This window comes from Artemia sp. Qi Xiang Cuo, chromosome 5, assembly GCF_049724085.1.
Source record: "Artemia sp. Qi Xiang Cuo chromosome 5, ASM4972408v1, whole genome shotgun sequence".
In the NCBI taxonomy this organism is placed as follows: domain Eukaryota; kingdom Metazoa; phylum Arthropoda; class Branchiopoda; order Anostraca; family Artemiidae; genus Artemia; species Artemia sp. Qi Xiang Cuo.
In genome coordinates, this window is record NC_142798.1 from 12,880,538 (window position 1) to 12,908,477 (window position 27,940).

At 34.4% G+C, this 27,940-nt stretch overlaps 2 protein-coding genes across 2 annotated transcripts in view; one reads left to right on the top strand and one right to left on the bottom strand.

Annotated features, from left to right (window-relative positions):
* The window catches only part of LOC148951819 (trypsin-1-like), a 51,620-nt gene extending 39,126 nt beyond the window's left edge, over positions 1-12,494 (bottom strand). The window contains exon 1 of the mRNA XM_089089345.1: positions 12,449-12,494. Within this exon, the coding sequence (XP_088945471.1) occupies positions 12,449-12,454 (6 nt within the window). The 5' untranslated portion in view covers positions 12,455-12,494. The remainder of the gene's footprint in view (positions 1-12,448) is intronic.
* Positions 9,409-20,337, top strand: LOC148951820 (trypsin-1-like). Its single transcript, XM_089089344.1, has 5 exons — positions 9,409-9,553; positions 12,572-12,794; positions 15,392-15,653; positions 18,615-18,764; positions 20,154-20,337. Exons 1-5 carry the CDS (start codon positions 9,505-9,507, stop codon positions 20,289-20,291), a joined length of 822 nt encoding a protein of 273 aa, XP_088945470.1. The 5' UTR covers positions 9,409-9,504; the 3' UTR covers positions 20,292-20,337.
* Positions 20,338-27,940: the final 7,603 nt, after the last annotated feature.

Below are 27,940 nucleotides of genomic sequence, written 5' to 3' on the forward strand. Positions count from 1 at the left end.
CTTCGAAGATAATGCCAGTTGTGGAATATTGAAAGGCCCAATATATTCTGTGTCAATCACACCAAACATTATTTTAGCTGAAAAAAGGGGGTTAAATTAAATATTTAACGTTTCTGACACTAACAAATACACCTCACTTTCTTAAAATAATTCATTTTTGCTAATTTGATGCGCTAGTGCGATAGTATATTTTCAATTTCTTATGCTTCTGAACTTCTGCTGTGTTTAAAAAGGAATTTTACAGATTCGGCTTTTTCTGAAATGTCTTGTGGGTAAGGCTCTCGTTAAGTCGTGTGCTGAAGAATTTCTTAGCGAGTGCCAAGTTGATGAGTGAGTTACAATATTTTTGGTGTTATCTTTAGAATTATACATACTTGTTATACAACGGAATTTCTTGTCCACACCGAGTGCTCGTAATTTGGATTCTCCATTTAGGAGAAGTTTTTATTTTTATGCGCGCCATACTCATAAAACTGTAATTTGGTGCAAAAATGTAAGGGCTTGCTCTCCAAGGCTGAGGATCTGAATTTCCCTCATACATACCCTCATCATTCAAGCTGTGTGGATTGAGCTGGATCCATGCAAAGAGTAATCCAGTTCAAGCTCAATTATTTTACTTATGTTCCTAAATGGATAGATAAGTTACGATAACGAAGCATTGCCATTTGTTACTATATCTTAGGTTACAAAGAAACAACTGTAATGTTGCGCTTAATAGTTTATATACACGAAAGAAGTCAGGTTTCGTTAATGCTAATATAAAACAATAGAATGAATATATAATAGCTTAGAAACAAATTTGGGCTATATATTTGCTAATTAGGGGTAGGGGGTAAAGTATAGCATATATTAAATACCGTAGAAAGGGGTAACTTTGAACGTTAGGGGTAACTTTGAACAAAATCAGTAACAAACATTAAGCGCTCTCTATCGCACAACGGTGGCATTGATCGTTCGCACTTATTACTAGATTATTGCTAGATGGCCTCTGAATCAGTTGGTAGTTCTTGAAATCAGCATCTGACAAAATCTTATCTTGTTAATTGCTAGAGAATTTGAGCAGTTCAAAAATGTGAAAAAGTGCTAAAAGTAAGTTACCCTTTTTTACTTAGATAAGTTAAACTAGGACTTTCATTTTGAAATTTTTCTATAGCTGAGGAGCCCAATGGTTAGGTTTTCTGGTAAAATCTCTTCCTTATTCCATAGGTTCAATATGGCAGCAATGTTCAATGTTTCCCGCAAGTATTTTGTTTTTTCGGGGTAACTTTGAACATTTGTTCAAAGCTAGCCTTGTCTTTCTACAATATGGATTTCAATGTTCTGTGCTGACCAATTGTTAAAATTTGCGTTGAATTGGTGTAATAATACTTTTTTTTAACCCACTTTTAAGCAAAGCAAGTGGAGTAAATTACACTAAAAAGATTACACTAAAAGAGTTTGCTCTGCTATTCAGACCATTAGGAAACCATTACGAATCTGTTGATCCCAGGAAAATGCAAATCAAGTTCAGCTTTTAAACTTGGTTTTAACTACTCATTACATTTTAGACCACTTTCTAATTCTTTCAGGCCTACTTTTGTTTCTTCTTTGATGGAAGTTCGTTAGCAATCAATTGGAGTGGTGGGGTAAATCTCATCTACCAAAATTGAAGTTTCTGTATTACCTTACTCTAATAGAGCTTTCATGAACAATTTGAAAGAGTCGTGTTTCACAGCTTGCTGTGCAAAGACGGCTGACAATTGTAGATAAAAATTGGTGGGATTTTCCCCGTCTCTTTTTGAAAAACCTAGAATTGTAAAGTTATTTGAGTTGTACATATTAATATTATTCCTTTGAAAATTTTGGTTTTATTTCCTTCTGGTTTCATCGTTGCCAAATACCCCTTCAGAATAATGAACGAAACAATGGGATCAATATCCCTAATGATATGTGGAAATGCAGAAGGCAAACTGCTTCCACCATTCGTGTGCTATAAAGCTGAGGTCTTGTATAGCTCATGGCGTACAGGAGGCCCTAAAAGAGCTCGGTATGCTGTATCTATGTCCGGATGGTTTGAAAGCAAAGTTTTCGAAGAGTGGAACCAATGCAACCAATGGACGTTGCTTTTTTGCTCCAATGAAAAGAGCACAGAGGAAAATACTTGATGATTACAAAATGGACAACCCAAACGAAACCGTGGTAAGAAAAGACAAATTCCCCCAGCTTTTAAAGCTACTCCTGGAAATTCTAGCCACAAATGGAAAAGAAAATCTTAAAAGTAACATTGTCAAGTCCTTTTCACGCTCCAGAGTCCTCCAGGACCACCCACTTTTGGCCCAGCATACTCCGCACGAGGTTGCAAACAATGTCAGAAAAGTTTTTTTGGATATCCTCCAAGACCGCAGATTTAAAAATATGTGAGGAATGTCATGCGCAAACTTCTTAGCGTCGCACCAGGGAAAAGTATTGGAGACGCAGAGGATTCAAGTCATTCAAGTTGTCAGTCCGACACACTGACGTCCCAACAGGATGCGAGAGCGAGTCTGCAATGGAAGTTGATGAGTCGGCGAGCGCTGGGCTCTCAATGATGACGAGTGGGGCAGTAGCCACAATGGGTTCAAACTACCCACCAACCTCCGTGGATGGAGGTTGGTTCATCGCGAAGTTCTTCATGGGCCATATTTACAAGTATTTTGCAGTTTTGAGGTAGATGCTCATTCCTCTTACGGCTCGCTAAACGTGATCTGCCAGCGAAAAAACATGAATGGATCCTTCTATTTTCCGAGGGTGAAAAACTCAGCATCAATCCATCCTGACCAGGTACAGGGAGATCTTCCAGCCCCCCGACTCACTCACGGTGCAAAATTTGTATTTTATCATTACTTTGGTTAGCTGATACTGCACTAATTTGACTCTCTTTTGCCTTTTTATTTTAGAAGTACTGCTATTTTCCCAGTAAACAAGTTTTTTTTTAACTGGAAGTCTTACGCCAGAAGAACTCATCGACTGTTCAAAGTTACCTGTTGAAGTGTTTGAGTGTTCAAAGTTAAACACCCCTTGAAGTAACTTTTTACACCATTTTTAGATAGGTGTAGCTCTAACAACAGGAAGGCCAGCAGTTTGGGACAGCTTCCATTCAGTGCAGAATGACGTATTCCCCAAACACCAAAAATCGTTTTGAGTAAATACTAGTTTAAAGAAAAATATCGCAAAAAAGGCCTCAATTTTTCACGATTTTTAGTTCAAAGTTACCCTGTTCCACGGTACTTAACCGAACCTAATGTGAAACTTTGGTTAGAAAAAGTCCAGCTTTGGATTGAAAAATAAGTTATTCCCGTAAAAATTGAACTAATAGAGGTTTGTTTGACTGTAAATTCTAGTTTTTTTTTGTATGAAAATATATTTCTCTGGCTCAATTGTGAAACTTTGGTCAGAAAAAGTCCAGCTTTGGATCGAAAAATAAACTACTTCCGTATAATTTTAAATAATAAAGGTTTTTGACCGTAAACTCTAGTTTTCTGTAAGAAAATACATTTCTCTGGCTCAAATGTGAAACTTTGGTTAGAAAAGTCCAGCTTTGAATCGAAAAATAAGCTATTTCCGTAAAAATTGCATAAATTAATGTTTTTTGACTGTAAATTCTAGTTTTTTGTAAGAAAATACATTTCTCTGGGTCAAATGTGAAACTTTGGTTAGAATAAGTCCAGTTTTGGGTTGAAAAATAAACCATTTCCGTAAAAAATTAACTAATAAAGGTTTTTGACCGTAAACTCTATTTTTCTGTAAGAAAATACATTTCTCTGGCTCAAATGTGAAACTTTGGTTAGAAAAGTCCAGCTTTGAATCAAAAAATAAGCTATTTCCGTAAAAATTGAACAAATAAAGGTTTTTTCACTGTAAATTCTAGTTTTTTGTATGAAAATACATTTCTCTGGGTCAAATGTGAAACTTTGGTTAGAATAAGTCCAGCTTTGGATCGAAAAATAAACTATTTCCGTAAAAAATGAACTAATAAAGGTTTTTTGACCGTAAACTCTAGTTTTTTTTTTTGTAAGAAAATACATTTTCCTGGCTCAAATGTGAAACTTTGGTTAGAAAAGTCAAGCTTTGGATCGAAAAATAAGCTATTTCCGTAAAAATTGAACTAATAAAGATTTCTTTACCGTAAACTCTAGTTTTTTGTAAGAAAATACATTTCACTGGCTCAAATGTGAAACTTTGGTTAGAAAGAGTCTAGCTTAGGATCGAAAAATATACCATGCATCCTTTTACAGTGTTTTAGAGGGTGGTGACCCCAATTTTATTCGTGGTATTTACTGTTTCTTCTAATTTGACATAATAATGAATTGAAACTTCTGATGGCTTTAGCTGTCATTTATTTATCCATAGTAATTTGTGTTAGTATTAAGTTTGACATATCTTTATCTCTACTCTTTTAATATTGTGATCTCATCCCCTTAATTTTCTCTAAAAACTTAATTATCGGAAAGGTTTTTCCATGTTTCACCTAAGACTTCCAATCTGGTACATGTTTTCATTAAGGACATAAATCTCGTCATGCATTCATAAGAAAAATTCAGAGTTTAGATATCTGGCTAATTGATGAATTTTAGGCTAGAAAATTATGGATATAATGAAAAATATTAAGTAATTCTGTTTATTACATTTATAGAACACCCCCGAGTATCTCCAAGAGGGAGAGAACATATGGGACGCGTGGAGTTCAACAGAATCTGAAGAAGAGTTCCTTCTTTTTAACAGTAGCGAAGATACTACAGATGATATAATGAAGATCTACTACACAGAAGATGGACTGTCGTATACATAAGATGATTTGGTAAGGAGGGGGTCGTCGGGTCGACTCTGCGCCAAAGACGATGATCGCTTATATCAGGATATGCCCCTTCTGAGGAATATAAAAATAATCAATAATGACGATAGTGATGATGACAGTATTCAAGTACTTACAATACCATCACCTCAAATTGAAGTTATTATCGTTGAGTATGGGGCAGTGGAGGAGGATGTCATATATTTGAAAAGCATTATAAAAATCGATTTAACGAATGAATGAATGATTAGAAGAATTATTTTATTTAAATAGCATTGATGAAAACTAGAAATAGTTGATTTCTTAAGAAAAAAATACATTACACTGCCAACTTCAATGAAGTTTTTTTATCTTTGATATTTTATTTTAGAAGTCTCTGCTGGTATCCTTACTCTAGGCTATACGAGTAGGAGAAAATTAATATAGTACAAACAAATTTATTGTATGATTACGATATAAAAATTAACAATAGTAATAATAATTAGATTTATCGTTAAATGATATATGAGAGCTCTTCCATCCCGATTCAATTTGACGGGAATAAAAAAGTATCTTTTTCAGCAAAATCTCTGCTATCCTAATTCATGAGAATTAGCACATCGGATGCACACTTGATAGGGTGCAATAATTATCCCTATTTAAATCTTTACGGAACTGATAAAAGTCATGTTTGCGGTTTAATGTCATAGTGGGGATTATTAATACCTAAGAGTTGACGGTTGTAAGTTGTCACTTTTGCTAGAATACTGAATGCATGAAAATTACATGAATTTGTCGAAAAAGATAATTATTTCCAATGAAAGAATTAAAATCGTTTACAGTGTGGGGGGGGGGGGGGTAACCTGGTAAAACAGAGTGTATTTTACGCTTTCTAACGACTATAAACATCACATAGTGGAGTTTGTATTTGGGGGGGGGGGGGTATACCCTGAATTTGAATATATTGAATGGGGACTACAAAAATGATTTTATTTTGGAAATAACCTAAAAAAATTTACTAAACAGAACTCACAATATAAATCTTTGTAGCTAAAACTTCCAACTCATCAATATTTAATGTCATCTCCATGATGGCTTGAGAATGTATGATAATTTAACGCATGTCCATTATAAACAAAAATTCAAGGGCGGATTTTGATGTAAGGGAAACCTTACGTAACTCCCTGATTGACCTAGAAAGAGACCATGACTCTGTCCCTTTATCGAATAAATACATTTAAAACCTCCCCCTGAATGGCCTAGATATAGATAAGTCATCCCGGTTCTATTGCCGCATCAATACACTGCCCCGTTAGTATTCAGTACGCTTATACAAATTTCGTCCTAGAGTCAATACACTTAGAAACATCCCCTGATTGACCTTGAGAAAGACACGTGACATTGTCCTGTTAGACTTGATTATAGATGGCAGCAGAGGTGCCCCCTGTATATAATTACCCCTTTCTACCAGCAACATCATGATTTCCATCCCCAACAATTCTTCTTAAAATATCTATTGACGAGGAGAGACCCTGAATATTAACCTGAAATGCAGTCAGAGAATTATTTCCTTTAAAGTATCCATTTATGGATACTGTAATATTGGTTAGCGGTTCCATTTCGTGGATTAGCCAGAGTATACACTGGTTTGCTAAGCAGACAAGTTAACCTCTTTTGTGCGCATATATTTTTTTTTAGTCAATTCATATGTAGAGTTCATTTCAGGAGCTTTGTATCTGTGTCTGGGCCTGGTGGCGAAGCCGCCGAGGTCCCAATGACAGCTTTGACCAAATACATCACGAGCGACAGTTTACGGCTGTGCCTACCCTAGTTGCATCAGTGCTGGAATCGGTGGATCTATGCAACATTAACTGGTGGCAAATATTGACTTGTGACACTATCAGAACACTGGTAGTGAGCCGAATCTATATTTTCCAAAGATTTGGGATACTTTTAACCTATGAAAATGGTTTATATATCTGTGACATTTTGCAAAAAGGGAATAAGTCCATTTTTTCTGAAAATGAGTTAAGCATATGTTTAGAAAGAACTCAAAGAGATCTATCAATTGTTCTTTTTAAAATGGACTTATCTTTAATTCTGGCCAAAGTATAAATTGTTCAAAAGGTGTAAAAAAGAGTGAAAGTCCATTATCTTCTAAGTAATGAATAATTCAGCAATTTGGATATTTCCAGTGATTCCCGATTGAAAAAGTTAACTAGAAATCAGTGTTTTGAGTTTCTTAAATTCTGGTTTGTGAGAAAAATTTTTTCACTGTGCGTTTTTATTTTCCTTTTGCTGTCCTGTAAAATTCGGAAAAGTGAACTTGGATTATTTTTGCAAAAGCGCCAGAGATATAGCTTATAAGGAAATACACAAATTAATAACTAATTTTGTTTTTGGCTTGTCTAGTCCAAAATATATTTTAGCAATGCATTAGGGAAAATTTACAGGGCTATACTTAGTTTAAATTGCTTGTAATTAAAATGTTTGCACGTCACACTACGAAGCTTGCGACATTATTTAACATCAATTGGTTGAAGATCGTTGAAATTTATTTACAAGACTTGACAAATCGCATGACCAGAATTAGAATAAACAGATAATTACGTAATTGCATTTATAATTAAGGGTTGATATTGGCGGATATCGAAGAAATTATATATATATATATATATATATATATATATATATATATATATATATATATATATATATATATATATATATATATATATATATATATATATATATATATATATATATATATATATATATATATATATATATATATATATACTTGATATATTTGTACCGATAATACGTGATTAAAAAAAATACATTAGAAAATTGCAAGCTAATAGAATACAAAACCACAAGAATAGCAGATTACAGTTCTCTTATCAAACAATTCGTTTTAATGAAATGTAAGTAAGGAGTGACACGGCTCAATAGTAACCGAAAGTCTAAAAACATAATATTGATATCAATAGATATATCAAAGGAATCAGCTTATTATATTCATTCCAAATATATAACATTAATCAATTTGAGTGTTACCCGTAATAGGCTACAAGCCTTAAAATATTTGCCTGACTTTCGAAATAGAAGGAATCAACCCTAAAAGACGAAGAATTTTTATGAAAACCACACCCCCAGGTTACGTGGATCAGATAGCCCTACTATAAAACTTTCAAGCTCCGATCTGCAAAAATGTAATGCAAAATCAAATGATAAGAGGAAACACAGAAATTGATAGCCCAAGGCATACAAATAATCGCGGACAGTAAAAATCAATTTTTAAGGAATCAATCAAAGTTAACTATAAAACAAAATTTACAATCAAAAACTAAGGTAACAATCAAAATATAAGGTTGGTCATCTTTTGTTTGGAGCTTACAAAAATAATGTATGGAAATCCTTTATTTTATTTTTTTAGCATTTTTCAAGCTAATATTTAAGGCGATTTTCTGCTGACAAATGGAAGTTTTGGTACTCGGCTCAGTACAACTTAAAAAATCATACCCTGGAAAGGTCAAAATATATGATTAAGTTCATTCCATTCCAATATGTTTTTATGGATGATCTAACATATATTCTTATGTGAACGTCCATTTTTTTAAATCGAAATATATGGCAGACAATACTGCTTTTTCTAAAATAATGTAGTTTATTGTTTGCATGCCTAAAGTCTTAAAAACGCTATTCAACGACAACTCGACCCATAAAGTAGAATCATTTTTTCAATTGCCACAAACCGATCTATATTAAAAGACAGGAACTTTGAGAATATTAATAAGGCTGGCCGTAAAGATTTGGGTAACGAAAGGGTTGATCCGGAGAGCAGCTTCACTTACCTTGGTAGTATTACTATTAAAGACAGTGGGATCGGTGAAGATGTGAAAAGTAGAATAGCTAAGGCTCAGGGTGTTTTTTTTTCACAGTTAAAACAGTTTGGAAGAATATGAAGATAAGTCTGCAACCCAAGATCAGAATATTAAAAGCTACAGCGATGACAGTGGTCAAATCTGAAGCATTGACGCTCCGAAATGCGGATGAAGATTTACTAGATGTTTTCCAGAGAAATTGCCTACGGATTGTTCTGGATACCCGGCTGACTGACCCTATTTCAAACAGTTGGCTGTACGACAAGTGAGGTTCAGTCCCGCTTTTTAGGCCTACAAAGAGAGAAAGGTTGAGATGGCTAGGGCATGTTGTGTAGATGAAGAATGACAGATTGCCTAAGATGGTCCTTTTTGGCCAACCGTCTAGGACTAAACGGAAAGCAGGTCGTCCTCGTCTGGGGTGGGAGGATGTCATAAAGAAAGATTTAAGGGAAATGGGAACTTCCTGGGAGGGTGTAAAGAGGGGGCTTTGAATAGATTGGGATGCAGGAGGAGGGTGCGTAACTGTGTTGGCCTCAGGTGGCTTGGGCCGTCACTGAATAAAAGCTTAAAAATGTAGGTGCGCAACTAAGCTCCTCTTAGATCGAAGATAATCATTAAATATTGTTTTTCTTCTTTCTTATTAATTATGGATAAGCCATGTTTATTTAAAGTGAATCCCAGTTTTTATTGACAGAGAGATAAAGACAAAAAAAAATCATTTGACAAAGTTCAGTTTACATACTTAATTCCCAGGACTAATGATCTTAACAGTGATAAAAAATTGTAAGTATAAATTGTCAAGGAACTGGAAACAATTCAGTAGTTACAATGAAGGTTTTTGTTGCAACACTGGTCTGCCTGGCCGTCGCTGTCAGTGGTAAGTCACCATTTTATTTTGACTGGACGAAAATATTTTCAAATACAGTGCAAGCACAAAATATATGTAAACAATTTTATAAACACAACTGTAAATCCTTTGTAATATTTAAACAATTATCTTAAAAACAATTTCAGTTTCCATGAATTTCTTAAAAAAAACATTGTTTTTCTTAAGTTTTTGTAAAATCAAAATACAGCAGTAGGATTCATTTTAATGGGAGCTAACATAATGTTCTGCTTCTTCTTCTTTGATTATTTGGAGATACTAATGCATCAAGTGAGTAAAACATGTTTATTTTTTGGGGTGGAGAGTTCCAAGCTAAGAATGAATGGAAATATTTAAGGGTGACGTTTAAGGCAAAGGGTAAATTATTTAGTTGGCATATAGGGCGTAGTGTTAAAAATTTAGGACGATATCTCAGGTTGGCAAAGGAATACAGAAGTAGATTTTTGTGATTTGTATTTATCTTGGTTTATGTTATGTTAATTTTGTATAATATCAAGTATTTAAAATTGAATTTTTCTGCTCTCTTGTATTACCATGGCCATAGGGCTTACAGAACAATAAATCTTACTTATATATTATAACTTTTCTTCACTTTCTGACTCTTTGCTAAGATAATTCATAAGGAGTTACTTAGAAATGTTTTGTAAACCTACATTTATGCCTTGTTCATTTAGCTGGAACAGGTCCCATGGACTCCTTCAATCTGTTTTCGCTTTATTGCATTTAGTTCCTGACATGCACGCATGTTTCTATTTCCCGTTTCATGTCGATCACTTATATTTTCATATTACATCATATATCTTACCCCTTTTTCTTTGTCAGGGAATTTTCTACAAATCACAACTTTTTGTACTGTTTTTATCAAACAGTTCGTGGTAACGAACTGTAAGTAAGGAGTGACCTGGCTCAATGGTAACCGAAACTCGAGAACAAGGAATTTTGATACCAATAGATACATCAAAAGAATCAGATTTTAATGCTGATTTCAAATATATAAGTTCAATCAAGTTTAGTGCTATCTATCAAAAGTTAAGCGCCTGAGAAAATTTGGTCGATTTTCGAAAAAAGGGGGAAAGACCCCCTAAAGGCTATAGAACATTAATGAAAATCACACCATCATATTCAGAGTATCAGGGAACCCTACTGCAAAGGTTTCAAGCTCCTATCTACAAAAATGTGGAATTTTGCATTTTTTGCCAGAAGAAAGATCACGGATGCGTATGTTTTTTTGTTTGTTTTTTTTGTTTTTTTTCAGGGGTGATCGTATCAACCCAGTGGTTCTAGAATATCCTGGGAGGGCTCATTGGATCGGAAATTAAAAGTTCTAGTGTCCTTTTAAAGTGACCAAAAAAATGGAGGGCAACTAGGCCCCCTCCCACGCTCATTTTTTCCCAAAGTCACTCGATCAAAATTTTGAGATAACCTTTTTGTTCAGCAGGATCGAAAATATGATAAATATGTCTTTTAGGATGACTTAATCCCCCGAAGTCCCCGGGGGAGGGCTGAAAGTTATGAACTTTACCCAATGTTAACATATAGTATTGGTTATTGGGAAGTATACAGACGTTTTCAGGGGGGATTTTTCTGGTAGTGGGGGGGGGGGGTCGGTTGTTATGTGGGAGGATATTCCATGAAGGAAGTTTTCATGGGGGAAGGGACATTGATATCAAGAGGGAGCTGGATTTCCCAATATTATTTAAAAAAAGATAAGAAATTATATATAAAAAAAAAAGTTTTTCATCTGAAAGTAAGGAGCAACATCAATACTTAAAACGACAGAAAATATTACTTATATCATTAGGTTCACCCCCTAGTCAATACCTCGCTCTTTAAGCCAAAGGTTTTTTAGTACTTTCATAAGAGCTATTTATTCTAATTAACGGCATTTGTGATTAAGAGGTCATTTTTAAAGAATTGGAACAAAATTCGAACTTTAGCTTAAAGAGCAAGGTATTGACTAGGGGGCGAACCCTCTAATATACGTATTAAAAAATATATGAACATAGAAGTTCGTTACGTAAGTTAATTCGTAAGTTACGTATATTTATTACTAATAAAAACTTTCGTAAATAAAATTAAACAAGTTTCGAGAAAACCAATAAACCAAATAAAAGTAAAATTAATATTCAAATTTTGTTTTAATTATTCATGTACGGTGATCCAAAGTCAAAACTTGCATTAATCCAAAAACGTTGAAAAATTAAATAAAAAAAACAAGTTTTTTTAACTGAAAGTAAGGAACGACGTTGAAACTTAAAACGAACAGAAATTATTCCGTATTAGAATAAATTATTCCTCAACGCCTCACTCTTTACGCTAAAGTTTTACTTTCTCACAACTCTTTTTTTTAACAATGACAATTTTTAGCGTAAAGAGCGAGGCGTTGAGGAGGGGACAGCCCCTTTCATATACGGAATAATTTCTGTTCGTTTTAAGTTTCAACGTCGTTCCTTACTTTCAGTTAAAAAAACTTTTTTTTTAATTAAATCATATATTAAAGACGTAAAAAATCCCTTGATTGGAAAGCAAGTTACTGGTTAATGAAAGACCAAAAACGTTGAACACATTTTCCAGTTTTTCGGGTCCCCTATAAAATTTAGTCTGTGTAGCATACAGCCTTTTGAATTGTTTCTGTATCCTAATATCCCTTATATCCCTTATCTGGCTCCTTAAGATTAAATTTGAACATATGCTATCCATTTTGTTACTGCGTCCTAAATGCCAACTAAACATATTACCCTTTGCCTTAAATTTCACCCCTAAATATGTCCATTCATCCTTAACTTGGAGCGCTCCACCTGCAAAAATATTTATTTTCCACAATTAATTGACGACCATTCCTAATCATTACCAATACCATACTTATATAAAACCATACATAATTACCATCATTGTCACATAAATCCTATTTTCATCTTCTATTGTGTTACCAGCTGCAGAACCGTTGTAACTATTGCTAAAAAGAAAGTGTAAAATGCTGTCTAACAAGTTATCATTCTTGCCTTACAGGTGAGAACTATGTTCTCCCACGCCTACCTCTTAGCTTCATGCTTCGTCGTGGAGTAAACCTCGTCCCAGAGTCAAAGATTGTCGGTGGTGATCCAGTCAACAAAGGGGACGTTCCTTGGCAAGTATCCCTCCAAAGAGAAGGCTTCTTTGGTAGATCCCACTTCTGCGGCGGTTCCATCTTGGATGCAGACACCGTTTTGACCGCTGCTCATTGCACTGATGGGTATGTGTGAATTTTTATTTTTTATTTTTATTTAAGTATTACAATGTTTCGGCTCTGATAATTAAATATCAGAGCTGGTAAGATGAATTAAAAGAGCTGAAAAGGCTGTCCAGTTGCATCGTGGAAATGGCCGGGGTATTACTTAAGAGGGGTAAGTAGCTAATATTTTTGAAGGAAAAAAAAGATAATGTGAACGAAAACCTCTTATCTAAAAAATGTTATAATACTTTTTTTATTTCTGGAAAATATTTTGATGTTGAAAAATATTTTGCAATTCTTTTCTTTGGCCTGAGTAGAAAGCTTGCTCTTCCGATCAAACCTAAAAGTGACACTTACCATAGAGTAAATTATCATATAGCTTAGGCTTTACTAATATTTTTGCCTCTGGTAATATAATTTGTTAAACAAAAAACCGCGAAGAAAGGAAGAAAACGAGGACAATTAACAGTCAGTGAAAAAATTGAAAAATTATGCAAATATTTCGGTCAAGACCTCCGCTTGACCGTCCTCAGTGCAGAATAAAACTGATAAAAATATAAAAACCAAACCTAAAAATAAAAACACCAAACTAAAATTGGACTACCCTTTCCAAGTAACGGTGAAAGGGTAACTGAATAAAAAACACAAGTATAAATGGCATTTCAGAATTTCATTTTGCGTAAAGCACTTTTAAAGGCTGATCGCTTTCCAGTTTGATTGTTATCGGAGACTCTATTCGATTGCACAATATAACTTTGTGGATGTATGTAAAAACGATCAGAATTAATAATTTTGTCATAAATGGGACTTAGAAAAATTTCTCCAGTGTCTCTATTGAGAGCTACCTTTTCGTGAATGTGCTTTTTTATTTCAACTGCCTCCCTGAAAACTTGCGTGAGACCTTTAACGGGGGCAACGATAGAGGCCTCGTCAAACAAAATGAAATGGTGTGGATTCTCGTACACATGTTGCGCCAAGGCGGAATAGACCATTATAGGCAGAAGACGAAAAAAGGCAGAGGGGAGTGCATCAGGTCCACAAGCCCAAACAGATACCGTCCCATTGGTGGATGATAAGAAACTTTTCACTGTTCTACCCTACATTCCAAAATTGAGTGACAAATTGAAAAGAATCCTTAAAAAACATAAACTTAGCGTCGCCATTAAAAATTCAAATATTACACAGAACTTTTTTAACAACGGCAAAGATAAAACCAGCCCCATTCTGGGTAGTGGTGTTTATAGAATTCCTTGTTCTTGGGGCTGTTTTTATGTTGGTAGAACCCAACAGGAATTAGGGGAGAGGTTATCTGAGCACAAGTCCTCAATCGAAAAGGCAATGAGGTTACGCCAAAGGCCTGAGGTTTTTGATTCCGCCTTGGCGCAACATGTGTACGAGAATCCACACCATTTCATTTTGTTTGACGAGGCCTCTATCGTTGCCCCCGTTAAAGGTCTCACACAAGTTTTAAGGGAGGCAGTTGAAATAAAAAAGCACATTCACCAAAAGGTAGCTCTCAAAAGAGACACTGGAGAAATTTTTCTAAGTCCCATTTATGACAAAATTATTAATTCTGATCGTTTTTACATACATCCACAAAGTTATATTGTGCAATCGAATAGAGTCTCCGATAACAATCAAACTGGAAAGCGATCAGCCTTTAAAAGTGCTTTACGCAAAATGAAATTCTGAAATGCCATTTAGACTTGTGTTTTTTATTCAGTTACCCTTTCACCGTTACTAGGAAAGGGTCTTACAATTTTAGTTTGGTGTTTTTTTTTTAAGGTTTGGTTTTTATATTTTTATCAGTTTTATTCTGCACTGAGGACGGTCAAGCGGAGGTCTTGACCGAAATATTTGCATAATTTTTCAATTTTTTCACTGGCTGTTAATTGTCCTCGTTTTCTTCCTTTCTTCGCGGTTTTTTGTTTATCATGATTAGCCAGTGTGGTCTCAGAAATTATTTATATATTTTGTTGATATATACTAGACAGGCTGATTATACAAATAATATCCTCATCTTGGTCAGAAATTCCTTTTCATGCCCAGGGTCCCAAAAATTAGCTCATAGTTACCAATAATGTTAAAAAAATTGTTGACCTTCCCTATCTTAAATATGATATTACGAAAATTTATCTTAGCATTTAAGGTCATTAATTGCTCTCCAGATCAGATTCCCCCTCCTTTCAGATGGTTCAAGGTAAAATTACATGCTCTGATTGTTTTTTCATTTCCCCTTGTCAATTTAGTTTATGTATTTGCCAGGATTAGCAGGATTTTAACAATTATTTGCAATCTATATGTGAAATTTCTTTTCATTTTTATTTACGTTTACTTTTGTTTAACATTTATTTTTATTTATTTTTTGTTTATATTTCAAGGAGGAATTACATTTTTTATTTCAGCCGCACAGGTTTCCTAGAGTTTAGTGGCTAACCTTAAAAAAAAGCTTTCTCTTTTTCTTCTCTAATGAATTAATCCTCTCTCAAAACTCCATCTGGAATAACAGTTGCTGCTGGTGAATTTTAAAATTATAAGAGGTGTTAAAGAAAATATATTTTAAATGCTAAATTCCTAAGGACCAAAGTGATATAATTACCTTATTTTTAATTTTCTAGCCAAGTTCCATCTGGAATCACAGTTGTTGCCGGTGATCACGTCCTCAGCACCACAGATGGTGATGAACAGGTTGTTGGTGTTGCATCAATCAACGAACATCCAGACTACAACTCCCGCACATTCTACAATGACATCTGCATTTTGAAACTTTCCAGCAGTGTCAGTATTGGTGGTAATGTACAGCCTGTAGGCCTTCCCGGTGCAAACGCTGAAGTCGATGAAGGCGTCATGGTTTCTGTATCTGGCTGGGGTACTACTTCTGTAAGTTTTAATGACACTATAGCCAACTTAGAAGGTTAAATAGTAGGCCATATTATTTGTATAGTTTCTGATCAGGTTAGAAGTGAAAATCTATTTAAAACCAGAATCACTTTTTAATTTGTTCTGGATTTGGAATATTCTATCCCGGAAACTATTTTATTAAAATCGTTGTAAATTAACCATAAAATCTACAACTTCCGCGATTTTTTTTCAATAAAAGTACTAGATCAGTCAGACGTAATAAATGTTGGTATAATTATTTTTTTTAAGTTTCACTCGAAAAAACTGATTTCCGCCGTACGTCAAGAGAAACACTCGTCATTGCTTGCTCAAGCTTAAAAAGAACATATACATCAAAAGAAGCTGTGTCAATTGTGAAGGGAGCCCGTCGGCTTGATCAATTCCCGCGAAAAGATCTAAGGAAGCTCTATGTACCGCCAGTGGACTAGTTTTCTTATTATTGTAGAATGAAGCTTGCGTTTGCGTTTACTCTAAATAGTAAAACCTTTCAAACTTGGAATGACCTTTTGACTGTTATTGTAACAGGACCGCCATTTAAAAAATAACATAACTTTTGAAACGGGGCGAAAGACAAAAAGAGGAGGGTATGATAATATTCAAATTTACATTTTTGAACTAAAGACTCAACATGGCTCAGATCTTAGCAGAGGATCTGAGACAGGTTAGCAGAGGGGTCGGTCTTCTATCATGAAAAAATGTGAAGTTTCAAATTAACTTTTCTATTTACTTTCATATTCTATTTTCTGTTTTCTTTCATATTAACTCTGTAGATATTAATGCTATCGAGTTTATCTGTTTTTAAGGTTTTTCATATGAACAATGCAGAGAAAGCTCATACAGTTAAAAAATGGAAGTTTTAGTGTCTTTTTTTGTAATGATGGAGCTTGTGCAGCGCAACGATAGTGCAACAGCAACGGAAGTGCTGTGTGTGGGTATTTTATGCCACAAAACACCAATTTTCGCCTAAATAGGATCGGAAAATTACCGAGTGAATTTTTTCAGATAGTCAATCAGTCTAAAACGCCAGAAATCTTGTTTAAAGTATTTTAGATCCTAAATACATACTGCTATGTGGTTTTGTAGTTCATTATTGAATCACCTAGCTCGTATAAAATGAACAATGATTGGAGTAATTTAAAACCATCAATTTAATGACTTTATTCGTGTGACGTTTTATTCAAATATGTCCGTAATGCTCAGTTGTGCTTCCCAATTTTTAAGAAGAGGTGGATAATTCTGTGGGAGGGAGGGGGAGTCAACAAATTTTTTCCTTTGCCTCCTTCATTAGAAGAAATATATTTAGGTTGAGAGCTTTGCTATATTGAACTAATTTCCTCTAATTAAATAAAAATCAAAGATTATGTTCATACTCAAATAGATAAAGAGTAGTCTCCAGGGTTAAGACTGTAAAATAATTACAAAAGTACACATACCCATATCAAAAGGGAACTTCGCTACATTTGATTCATTTTTAATCTTTACTAGTAAGCTCTCCAGTTTTGTCGCAATGTCCTCTCTAGTTCAAGTTCATGTCCTCTCTAAGCACAAGCTCTGCAAGATAGATGACACGAGTCAGCTTCAGCTACAGAGTCAGCTACAGTCAGAGTCAGCTTCAGCTACAGAGCTGACACGAGTCAGCTTCAGTAGTTTCTCATCAAATAATGTTTAATCCATATATGCCTTGCCCACTTTGAATGTATTTTAAAGTGGTGTCTTTCCAGGAAGTGCTTGTCAAGCAAATAATTTGTGGGAGGTCTCTTAATCTTCTCCTGGATAATTGCTTTCACTCTCTTTCCAAAGTTGTTATTCTTTTGAATAGGTCAAAATTAATCAGCCATGTTTGCATAAGCTATTGCAGGGGTGGGGTAGGTAGGAAAGATCTTAAAGGACAAATGATTTAAATTGGAAACAAAAATAAAACGGCAAGCATTGCAAAGTTCTAAATTTTATTGTGGGTAGGACTGAAGCCGAGTCTTAATTCTATATACTAAATAATCTGCAGTTTTCTAAGCTAGTTTATTTGGAGCCCTGTATGACATGTCTTTAACGATAAAAAAGGACCATGGAGTCTTTTGGGTGAAATTTTTAATTGTACGGCCAGTGGGCTTAGCAGATTAAGGATCAAAATGCTATCCTAGCCCCAGATGACTATATTGCCAAATTAGATTAAGTGCAAGGATTTTATAACATCGACAAGCCCAGTTTTATTCCTGGCATACTTCCAAAAGATTCCAAAAGAACACATTTTGTCTATGTGGAGCAAGAATATGGCTGTTTAGAAAGATTCCAAAAACACAGAAGGACAGGCACGTACACGAAGACAAGTAAATTGACAAGAATCTTCTGCTTTTGTGTAGTTACATTCACCACAGGTATCTTTGTTTACAGGCAACTTTAGGTTGAAGTAATTATCCCTAAGGTACATCAAGTATTATCCCTAAGGTACATCATAGTCACACTTGTTGTGACTTGTTGTAAAAATTTTAATCAACGCCATTCAAAATTGGCATTAATACTTGCCAAATTAGCCCCAACAATATTATAAGCCTTTGTTAACATTATGCATTCATACCTTCAGCCAGCATGACGATCGAGTTAGTTTCAATTTTGCTCTGCATCTCCAGATCTACACCTGCATCTACATTTTCTTAATCGCCCAAAATTATACCCTAAATATTCATTCTGATTGGTATTTCATAAAATTACGCTTAGAAGTTGAATATTCATCAACTCACCAAATTACGGTGAGGACATTTTATTGGCCTTGTACTGGCGTACATAATTTCGTACATATTGGCGTACCTTTATTGGTGGCGTACATTATTTTTGGCGTACATAAATTCGACCTTATCCACAAGTGTAACTCTAATGTAACTTGGGCTTAACTTATAGTTGTTAAGCCAATTAAAGAAGAGCACCAAACCTATCTATTTTTCACAGGCTGGTGGTTCCCTTTCCGATGTTCTCCGAGCTGTCGATGTACCCGTCGTTTCTGATGCTGACTGCCGTGGAGCTTACGGAGAAAGCGATGTTGCTGACAGCATGATCTGTGCAGGTGATCTTGCTAATGGTGGAATTGACTCTTGCCAGGTATGCAGTTTACAAGTTATTTTTGTTTCTTGTTTGTCTCCAATAATTCTGTAGCTTATGTTAGCTACAATTTGTTTTTACTATCTTATACTAAAACAGTAGAAAAGGGTTTATAAGAATGTCAAAATATTAAACGTGCCAATAACCGAAATTTTCATGAGGCATGCGTAAATTCTCGGGATGAATTTCTCAGTTTTGTCAATTATTTCAATGACTGAGATAAATTTGTATCTAGGATGCTGGTGAAATAAAAAAATTGCACAGCTTTCATAATTTTATTAACTCAGATGTTTTTAACGAATGACATAGTACACTTGGGGGTGTCTCCCCTTAGCAAAAATATGTAACCAGGGGCGCCCATATGGGCAGGGGGGGGGGCTCACGCCCCCCCCCTCCTGGCTGAATGATGCTGCATTATTTTTATATTTTTGTTCTGAGATTTCTATTATATAGCATTAAAAGTGCCAATTAGACGAGGTTTGTCCCCCCCCCCTGGAATTTAGCTTATGGGCGCCCATGTATGTACCCCTCTTCTTATGACTAAAAAATCTTGTTCTAATAGAGAATTGTATCTAAACTTTTCTTTCTTGATCAGTTTACAAAATAATCATTTTTTGAACCATAGACACTATAGACAACAATTAAGATTTCCTTCTTATTATTTTGAATTGTTTAGTTTCTCAGTTTCAACTTTCTCAGGATCATAATTTTTTCTAAGTAGCAATTCTCAGAGATGATTGTTTTCTCAGAAATGAATCATTTCTCACTTCTTAGAAACGATTTTATAGCCTCACATTAGCGCCACTTCACATATTCATGAATCCCAAAAATGTCTCGGATAAATTCCACCCTGAAATTTTCAAAGAGGACGTAATTTTACATTGACAGTTTACCGTGTATTTTTCTTATTTGCTGTCTGGTACAAAATACAACCAATATAAAAAAAAAAAAAAAAAAAAAAAAAACAGTGGTAGTACGTAAAACATATCGTAGAAACATTTCCTTCTGGAAGTTAGAGTTACCCGTATCACAAAGGAAGGACTAATTATTGGTTCATTTTATTTTTACTGTCTTGTTGGGTTCCTAAATTTTCTCATTTTCCAAAGGGGTATTTTCTATTTCTTCCTTAAACAACAGTTTCAAACACTGTGGTTTTTAATATCAAAGCTGTTTTTGTCACATCTGGAATGTCCTTAGAAAGACAACAGTTTCATCGTAATAATAGTCAAAAAATAAAAAACAAAATTTTGGCTTTCCCCTTCCGCAAAACACGTGCTGTTTCACACAGCACCTTTAGAGTTACTACAGCTAATATAAGCTTGAGTCGGGTAAATACTGTCTGAATTTTGTTCTACACCTCAACTAAAACTACGTCTGTCTCTTTTTTAGGGTGATTCTGGTGGACCACTCTACATGGGATCCACTGTTGTTGGTATTGTCTCTTGGGGATATGGATGTGCATATGCAGGATACCCAGGCGTCTACACTCAAGTGTCATATTTCATTGACTTTATCAACTCTGTTTAATTGAATTTTAACAGAAAATTAATAAATTTGTTATTGTATTTTAAAATTTAATAAGCAGTAAGTTTGAGTTTCAGGTGAGGTGAAAAAAAGAAATCAGATCAACACTCGTTTACTGTAAAGAATCTTTCTTAAGATGAGACTGTATGTTTTGTTTTATTTTTTTATTTATTTATTTTTTTGCTGATGACTTTGGGATTGAATCAGCATGCTTTTCGTTACTGAGTATGTTACACACAGTTTTAATGAAAAACTGTATACTAAAAGTTACCTGTTTTCCGCATTCTATATGGTCCCCAAAGACAAGTAAGGACAATGTGAAGTAGCTATTTTGCTTAAAATAGCTGAAATGATATATAAATGTGCCAGTAGAGATACCATGACTACTACAGCACGAGAACAAAGGGCATAAATTATGCAGAAAGCCTAATGTCTACGCAACCAATTGTTGTCCAAAACTGTTATAATTCTTTTTTGCCCATGGTCTTTTTAAGGACCATCTCGTTGACACAACTTTAACTGCAAAATCTCTTTCTCAGAAGCTACCGCCCTGAATGGATGAGCATCGACTATTATTACTGCAATCAACTCGCCACAGCAACAAGCCGTCTGAGGCAAACACAGCTACGCACGCTCCTCTTCTATCCCTACCTATTCAAAGCCTCCTTCCTTACACCCTTCCAGGAAGTTCCCGTTTCCCTTAAATCTTTCTTTATGACATCCTCCCATCCCAACGGTGGATGACCTGTTTAACGTTTAGCCCTAGACGGTTGGCCAAAAAGGACAATCTTCGGCAACATGTTGTCCTTCATCCGCAGAACGTGCCCAACCCATCTCAACCTTTCTATCATCATAGCCCTGGAAAGCGGGATTGAACCATATTTTTCGCACAGACTACTGTTTGAAATATGGTCAGTCAGCCGGGTACCCAGAACAATCCGTAGGCAATTTCTCCGGAAAACATCTAGCTAATCTTCACCTGCTTTTCGGAGCGCCTTGGTTCAGAACCATATTTTACCACTGTCATCACTGCAGCCTCCAATATTCTAACCTTGGTTGCAGACTTATCTTCCTATTCTTCCAAACTTTTTTTTAACTTTGTAAAAACATCCTGAGCTCTCAATCGACCAGATCCAGAGCTCGTAACTTGCTCATTTTGTAGCCACGAGCTAGCAAATTGTAAACTAGGATAGTTACAATCAGCCGAAGATTCTGTTGAATCTTGAACGAAGAAAATCTTGGTTATCTCTTGATTATATATAGATTCATTTGCTTAAGAAATACAATGAGAACAAGGCACGACTAATGACTTACAAACAGAAAAACATCAATCAGTAACACTTACAATCGAAAATATCTGGTCTTTCCCAAAGTACTGGTAAAAGTGAACTTACAAAGTAAAGGCACAAGGCACCGTTTATCAATTATCTGGGGATTGTAATGTTTTTTCCCAGCCACAAATCAGGGCTCTTTCATCAATATCTTATCCCACAAGGGCTATCTGTATTTTTATCTTATTGACATATTCTGTTTCCCCAAATTTTAAAACAATTGTTATTAAATTATTTTAATTGACAATTTAGTTGAGCCGATTCTACCAGCAGTAACTGAAAATCTGAGCAAAACAAATATTTGATAATAAACTATGCGTCAAAAGAACTTTTTTTATGTGGCTCCAAGTTTGTAAAAGTCGTTAAGTTTTAAGTCACTCTTCAAAAATTACTTGGTTAAGGATATGTACATAATGTTTGAAAAAGAAATTTTTGAAAAATTATTAGAGTCTAATTAAAATAATACTTCAAAAAATCCCTTAGTTACTATTTGCAAAAGCATGAAATATTGTTTTTTTTTTCAAAACTTTAACCACGGTTGATTACATCTGCTTTTTTTTATTTGTTATTGTAATTGAGTGTTCTTGCTGAACCATTGGTCTTGTTGAACCTAGAGAGTGTTCTTTTGAATTTCAGTTAAAACTGTTCATGCCCTTCTTAAGGAACAGAAAAAGTTGCGGTACAGGAAATTGTTATTTTCCACTACTTAGAGTCACAGAACCAAATGTACTGCCCAATTAGGACCAAGATAATATATATATATATATATATATATATATATATATATATATATATATATATATATATATATATATATATATATATATATATATATATATATATATATATATATATATATATATATATATATATATATATATATATATATATATATATATATATATATATATATATATATATAGATATATAGATATATATATATATATATATATATATATATATGTATATATATATATATACATATATATACCTCAATAATTAACTGTGGATTCCAAATAATGCGAAAAAGATTTATTAAAAAAAAAATATATATATTAAAAATTAAACCAAATAAAGTTCTAGTCTGGACAGTAAAACTATTTTAAGCCTGTTTTTTTTCCACATAAATACATATACGTGAAAATCTGATTAAAAGAAATGTAAGATATTTATTGAAAATGATTATTCGAAACCCAAATTTCAAAGCGAGAATTTCCATTTTAATCATTCACATATTAATGTAAAAAACTTTATTTTCCATCCATGTTATATGGTTTTCTTATTAACAAATCCATGCTGGGCACAGTGGATACAGTTGTGCAGCTAGGGTTTTAGGTTTGGAGGAGGAATTTAAAAAAATATGTCGACAAAATCGTCGAGTGCGCCGACAAATTTGGATAAGCCAAATTTCAGAGTTAAATAAGCTAAATTATCCAATATATCGGCACGCGGCGCCAACACCTTGGCACTCCTCCCCTCCTCCCCATTTTACGACATTTCCAGTCTAGCTCCACCCCTGACTATTTATCATTTTTTGATTGATTGAATATTACTTCAATCACACAAGTGAACATTCATTAAACAGAAATTTATGGTTTATTGTATTCTATTTAGTTGTTTTCGTAGAAATTGTACGTATCTCTCACCATACCACTCACCATACATTGTACGTTCTTGAACTCACCATACATTTGCTGCAGAACATAGCTGCACCAGGTGTGTATTTTGGCTTACTTTGACTCTCTTCTACTGCTCTCTCCACCATGGTCATAATTAGCTGGTGTCTCAACCCCCCAAGAACTGGACAAGCAAAAATTACATGAGAAAATCTGGCGCCATCTTCTGGATAAATTTTTTTATTGTTTTAAAAATAAAGTTGTGAGACAGAGTCTAACTTTAGCGTAAAGAGCGAGGCGTTGAGGAGGGGACAGCCCCTTTCATATACGGAATAATTTCTGTTCGTTTTAAGTTTTAATGTTTCTCCTTAGTTTCAGTTTAAAAAACTTGTTTTTTTATTTAATTTCCGATCGTTTTTTAGTTAATGCAGCTTTTATTTTGTCTCACCGTCATTGAATAAGTAAACAAAATTTGCATAAAAATTTTACTTTTCTTTTGCTAAATGGCTGTCTCTAAATTTGGTTCTGACGTAATTTACAAATTAACTTACGTAACGAACTTCTATATTCGTATATTTTTCTTCTGGCAAAAAATACAAAGTTGCAGATTTTTGTAGATATGAGCTTGAAACCTATGTAGTAGGGTTTACTGATACGCTGAATCTGAAGTTGTGATTTTCATTAAAATTCTTTCACTTGTAGGGGATGTTTCCCCCCTCTTTAAAAATCAGGTAAAATTTCTCAGGCTCGTAGTCTTTGATGAGTAATACTAAACTTAATAAAATTTTTATATTTAGAATCAGCATTATAAGCCCATTCTTTTGATACATTTATTGACATCAAAATTCCATTTTTAAAAGTTTCGATTACTATTGAGCCGTATCGCTTTTTTTTATTGTTTTTTTTTATTACGTATATGTTATTACGTATATGAGGGGGTTTTCCCCTTACTCAATACCACGCTCTTTACGTTAAAAGTTAAAAAAAAAATTTATTCACAGACCCCTGAATCACAAAGGCCGTTTAATTAGAATAGATAGCTCTTTTGAAAGCACTAAAAAAAACTGTAGCGTAAAGAGCGAGGTATTGACTTGGGGGAGAACCCCCTCATATACGTAATAATTTCTTTTCGTTTTAAGTTCTAATGTTGCTTCTTACTTTCAGTTGAAAAAACTTTTTTTTTATTAATTTAATTTCTGATCGTTTTTTAAATAGTGCTTGTAAATCCGGCGCACCCTTCATAGAAATTTCCCTTACCCCAAAGAAACATCCTCCACGGAAAGATTCTCCCGAGTAACCCCCTCTTCCAGCCCCCTCCCCCCCCCCACAACCAGAAAAAATCCTTCCTGAAAATGTCTGTACACTTCCCAATAACCAATACAATATGTAAGCAATGGGCAAAGTTCATAACTTGCAGCCCTTCCCCTGGGAACTGTGGGGGATTAAGTCATCCTAAAATACATATTTATTAAATTTTCGACTATGCTGAACAAAATTGCTATCTCAAAATTTTAATTGGGTGACTTTGAGAAAAAAAATGAGCGTGGGAGGGAGCCTAGTTGCCCTCCATTTTTTTGGTCACTTAAAAAGGGCACTAGAACTTTTAATTTCCGTTCCAATGAGCCCTCCTATGATTTTCTAGGACCACTGGGTCAATACGATTACCCCTGGGAAAAAGAAGAAAAAAAAAATAAATAAACACGCATCCGTGATCTTTCTTCTGGCAAAAAATGGAAAATTCCACATTTTTGTAGATAGGAGCTTAAAACCTCTACAGTAGGGTTCTCTGATACGCTGAATATGATGGTGTGATTTTCATTAAGGTTCTATAGTTTTTAGTGGGTCTTTCCCCCTTTTTTCGAAAATCAGCCAAATTTTCTCAGGCGCGTAACTTTTGATGGGTAAGAATAAACATGATCAAACTTATATATTTGAAATTAGAATTAAAATTTGATTCTTTTGGTGTATCTATTGGTATCAAAATTCCGTTTTTTAGAGTTTCGGTTACCATTGAGCCGGGTCGCTCCTTACTTACAGTTCGTTACCACGAACTGTTTGAAAAGAACTACAATCAGGAAAAGGCCTATGGCTTTTTCTTATTTGGAACAGTAAGAGGCGAACCTCAAATAATCTGCCAGCTATCCATATTTACAATTGACTATGTAATTCATTTTTCTTTTATTTGTTCACTTGAAACCATTCCTTGTTTACTTGTTCATCCTTTGCTCATCATTTGTTCACTTGAGATGATCTTTTCAACGTTTAAAATTCTACCCATAAAATCACGTGGCGATTAGTTAGAACCTTACAAAAACCAAAACTAATTTTTAATTTTTCAGGTATTTTTCTAGTTTGAATTAAAAATCCAAATTTTTGCTCAGCCACTATAAATATTTTTGCACCTTACATAATAACTTTTGCGATTCTGAACCAAAAACTAAAATTAAAAAAATAATATTTTTTCTACGAAAATAAAACACAACGTTATAGAGATACGCACTTTAGGAGTCGAGCAAAAAAAAGTTTGGTTCCAGGAGGCATGCAGATGTTAATAACATTTTCTACAAGAGAGCTATAAAAAAATGTAGTTTTTCGTTAAGAAAATGATTTTGTTTTTAAATTAATTTTGATTACTAATTCCTTCAAATTCCAAGAATCTCCACTTTTTCAAGATTTCACAATTTTTCAACTTAATTTCATAATCAAAACGATGTGGGCACAATGTATTATTTATTTTGTTTTTTTCCTCCGTACCCGGGCACTTCGTATCGAAGGAGTTGTCGTAGAAACTTCTAAAAGGGCTCATTCGATAGTAAATTGGAGTGGTTAGTACCCTTTTTTAAACTCGAAAGTGATTGGAGGGCCACTTGCCCCCCCCCACGCCCATCATTCCCCCAAATATATCCAATCAAAATTACATAAATAAATAACAATAAATAACCGAGTCAAACTCAAAACGAGCAGAAATTAACATGAGTAGGGCTCAAAACCCCTTTGCTTTCCCAAGGCCAAAACATAATTTGCGCTTTACTGAAAAAAAAATACAAATGGAATGAGAATTTTCAGTTTAATATACATATACTGACATTTGTTAATCAAAATGTTAATATTAATTGATTTATTAAAGTTATAAAAGTAAAAACATTTATATTTTTGTGAGTAAAGAGCAAATTATGTTCTGGCCGAGGGAAGGCATATGGGTTTTGAGCCCTACTCATGTTAATTTCTGCTTGTTTCTGAGTTTGACTCGGTTATTTATTGTAATTTCTGTTCGTTTTGGGTTTCATTTATTTATCGATGCTGATTTGCGGTAGTTTCACGCTTGGTATATTATTTGATTTTATTTTTACTCATTTTTGGTTTAATGGAGCTTTTTACTTTTCTCTAAAAAACTTATTTTGTGGAAAAAGTTTTTTTTAACTAATTAATTACAAAAAGCTCCATATTCCAAGGATCTTAATATTTTTCTGTAATTTGTCCGTGCTTATTCCTATGTGCTTTCTTTCCTATGTTCTTGTGTTTCAGGGTTTGCTCCTATGTTCGATCTTTTGTTTTTGCCTGACTTTGTAGTTACATTCCTCACTCCTGTATCTGTTCGTTTTTACCTCTGTTCGCTACTTTTCATCTTCCATCTTGTGTTTCTTTGTTCTTATGCTTTCCTAGGTTTCTTGCTGTTTTTTCACCAGTGTTTGACGTTATGCTCGTTCTTCTGGTCTTAATTTTAATGGGTAAATAGATTCTTGGGAAATTTCTTGCATGAATAGAGAATGGCTATTTTTCAAAATTCCAAAAATTCATTTTCAACATAATATTTTATTATCAAAACTAGTCGAAATAATAGTTAAGGTTTTCTTCCTCACTAGGATGTTATTTTAAACGCGTTTTTAAATTGTTTGCTATTATAGACAGTGGTTCTCGTTCTTCACTAGGTTGTCCCTTCTAGAGAAATCATGACAGAAGAGATTGTGCCCTAGCAAAAAACTGTTTTCTGCCACTTTGCGAAACAAAAGTAGAAATGCCTAACAAGAGATGACCGGGCACATAGCCACTACTCCTTAGTAGTTTAAGGGGGGAGGTGTTTTAGTAGCCCCTGGAAGCGATAACAAAAACGATGACTTAACAAGCCCAAACGCGTTTAACCGGTCCAAATGTCCTTAACTGGTTTATTTGAACTGCTAGATAACGCGTTTTCTGAACGTTTTACAAGCGGTAATTCCCCGTCCGCACTAAATTCCTGTCAGCGCACACCCCCTTGGCTATTTTCCAAATTTAGGGCTACTAGCGAGGGACCTTGACAGCAGGTGCTACTAAGCACGGCAAGATCTTATGGAAATTTGAAAATCCTTTTGTTATACCTTGATCTATTCCGACCAGCTTTAAAACATAGGTTCAATCGACATATTGATTGTCAGTGGATAACCTTAAGCACTATGGCAAGGTTGTATGGTAATTTTACAGTCCATTCTCATTGCCTTACAGGTTCTTTGACACCATGTAGTATGCCTTCCCCGTAATCCCCAAAGTCTTTCTTTCCGCAATAATCCAGAAGGCGCATACTCAGTTGCCACGGAAACTCAGTGTCCATAAAAAAAAGTTTATGAAATATCTAACTGTTGTAAGATTTGAACCTTAGTCCAATGTATAAATGGATGGCAAACTAGACAACAAAGCTAGCAAGTCTTTGATAATAAATTGTTATTAACAA

Bases quoted from the DNA above. Each gene is read 5' to 3' on its own strand.
- LOC148951820 (XM_089089344.1), top strand. From the start codon at position 9,505: ATGAAGGTTTTTGTTGCAACACTGGTCTGCCTGGCCGTCGCTGTCAGT. The intron at 9,554-12,571 runs GTAAGTCACCAT...CTTGCCTTACAG, and splicing joins CCTGGCCGTCGCTGTCAGTG to GTGAGAACTATGTTCTCCCA. The intron at 15,654-18,614 runs GTAAGTTTTAAT...TATTTTTCACAG, and splicing joins CTGGCTGGGGTACTACTTCT to GCTGGTGGTTCCCTTTCCGA.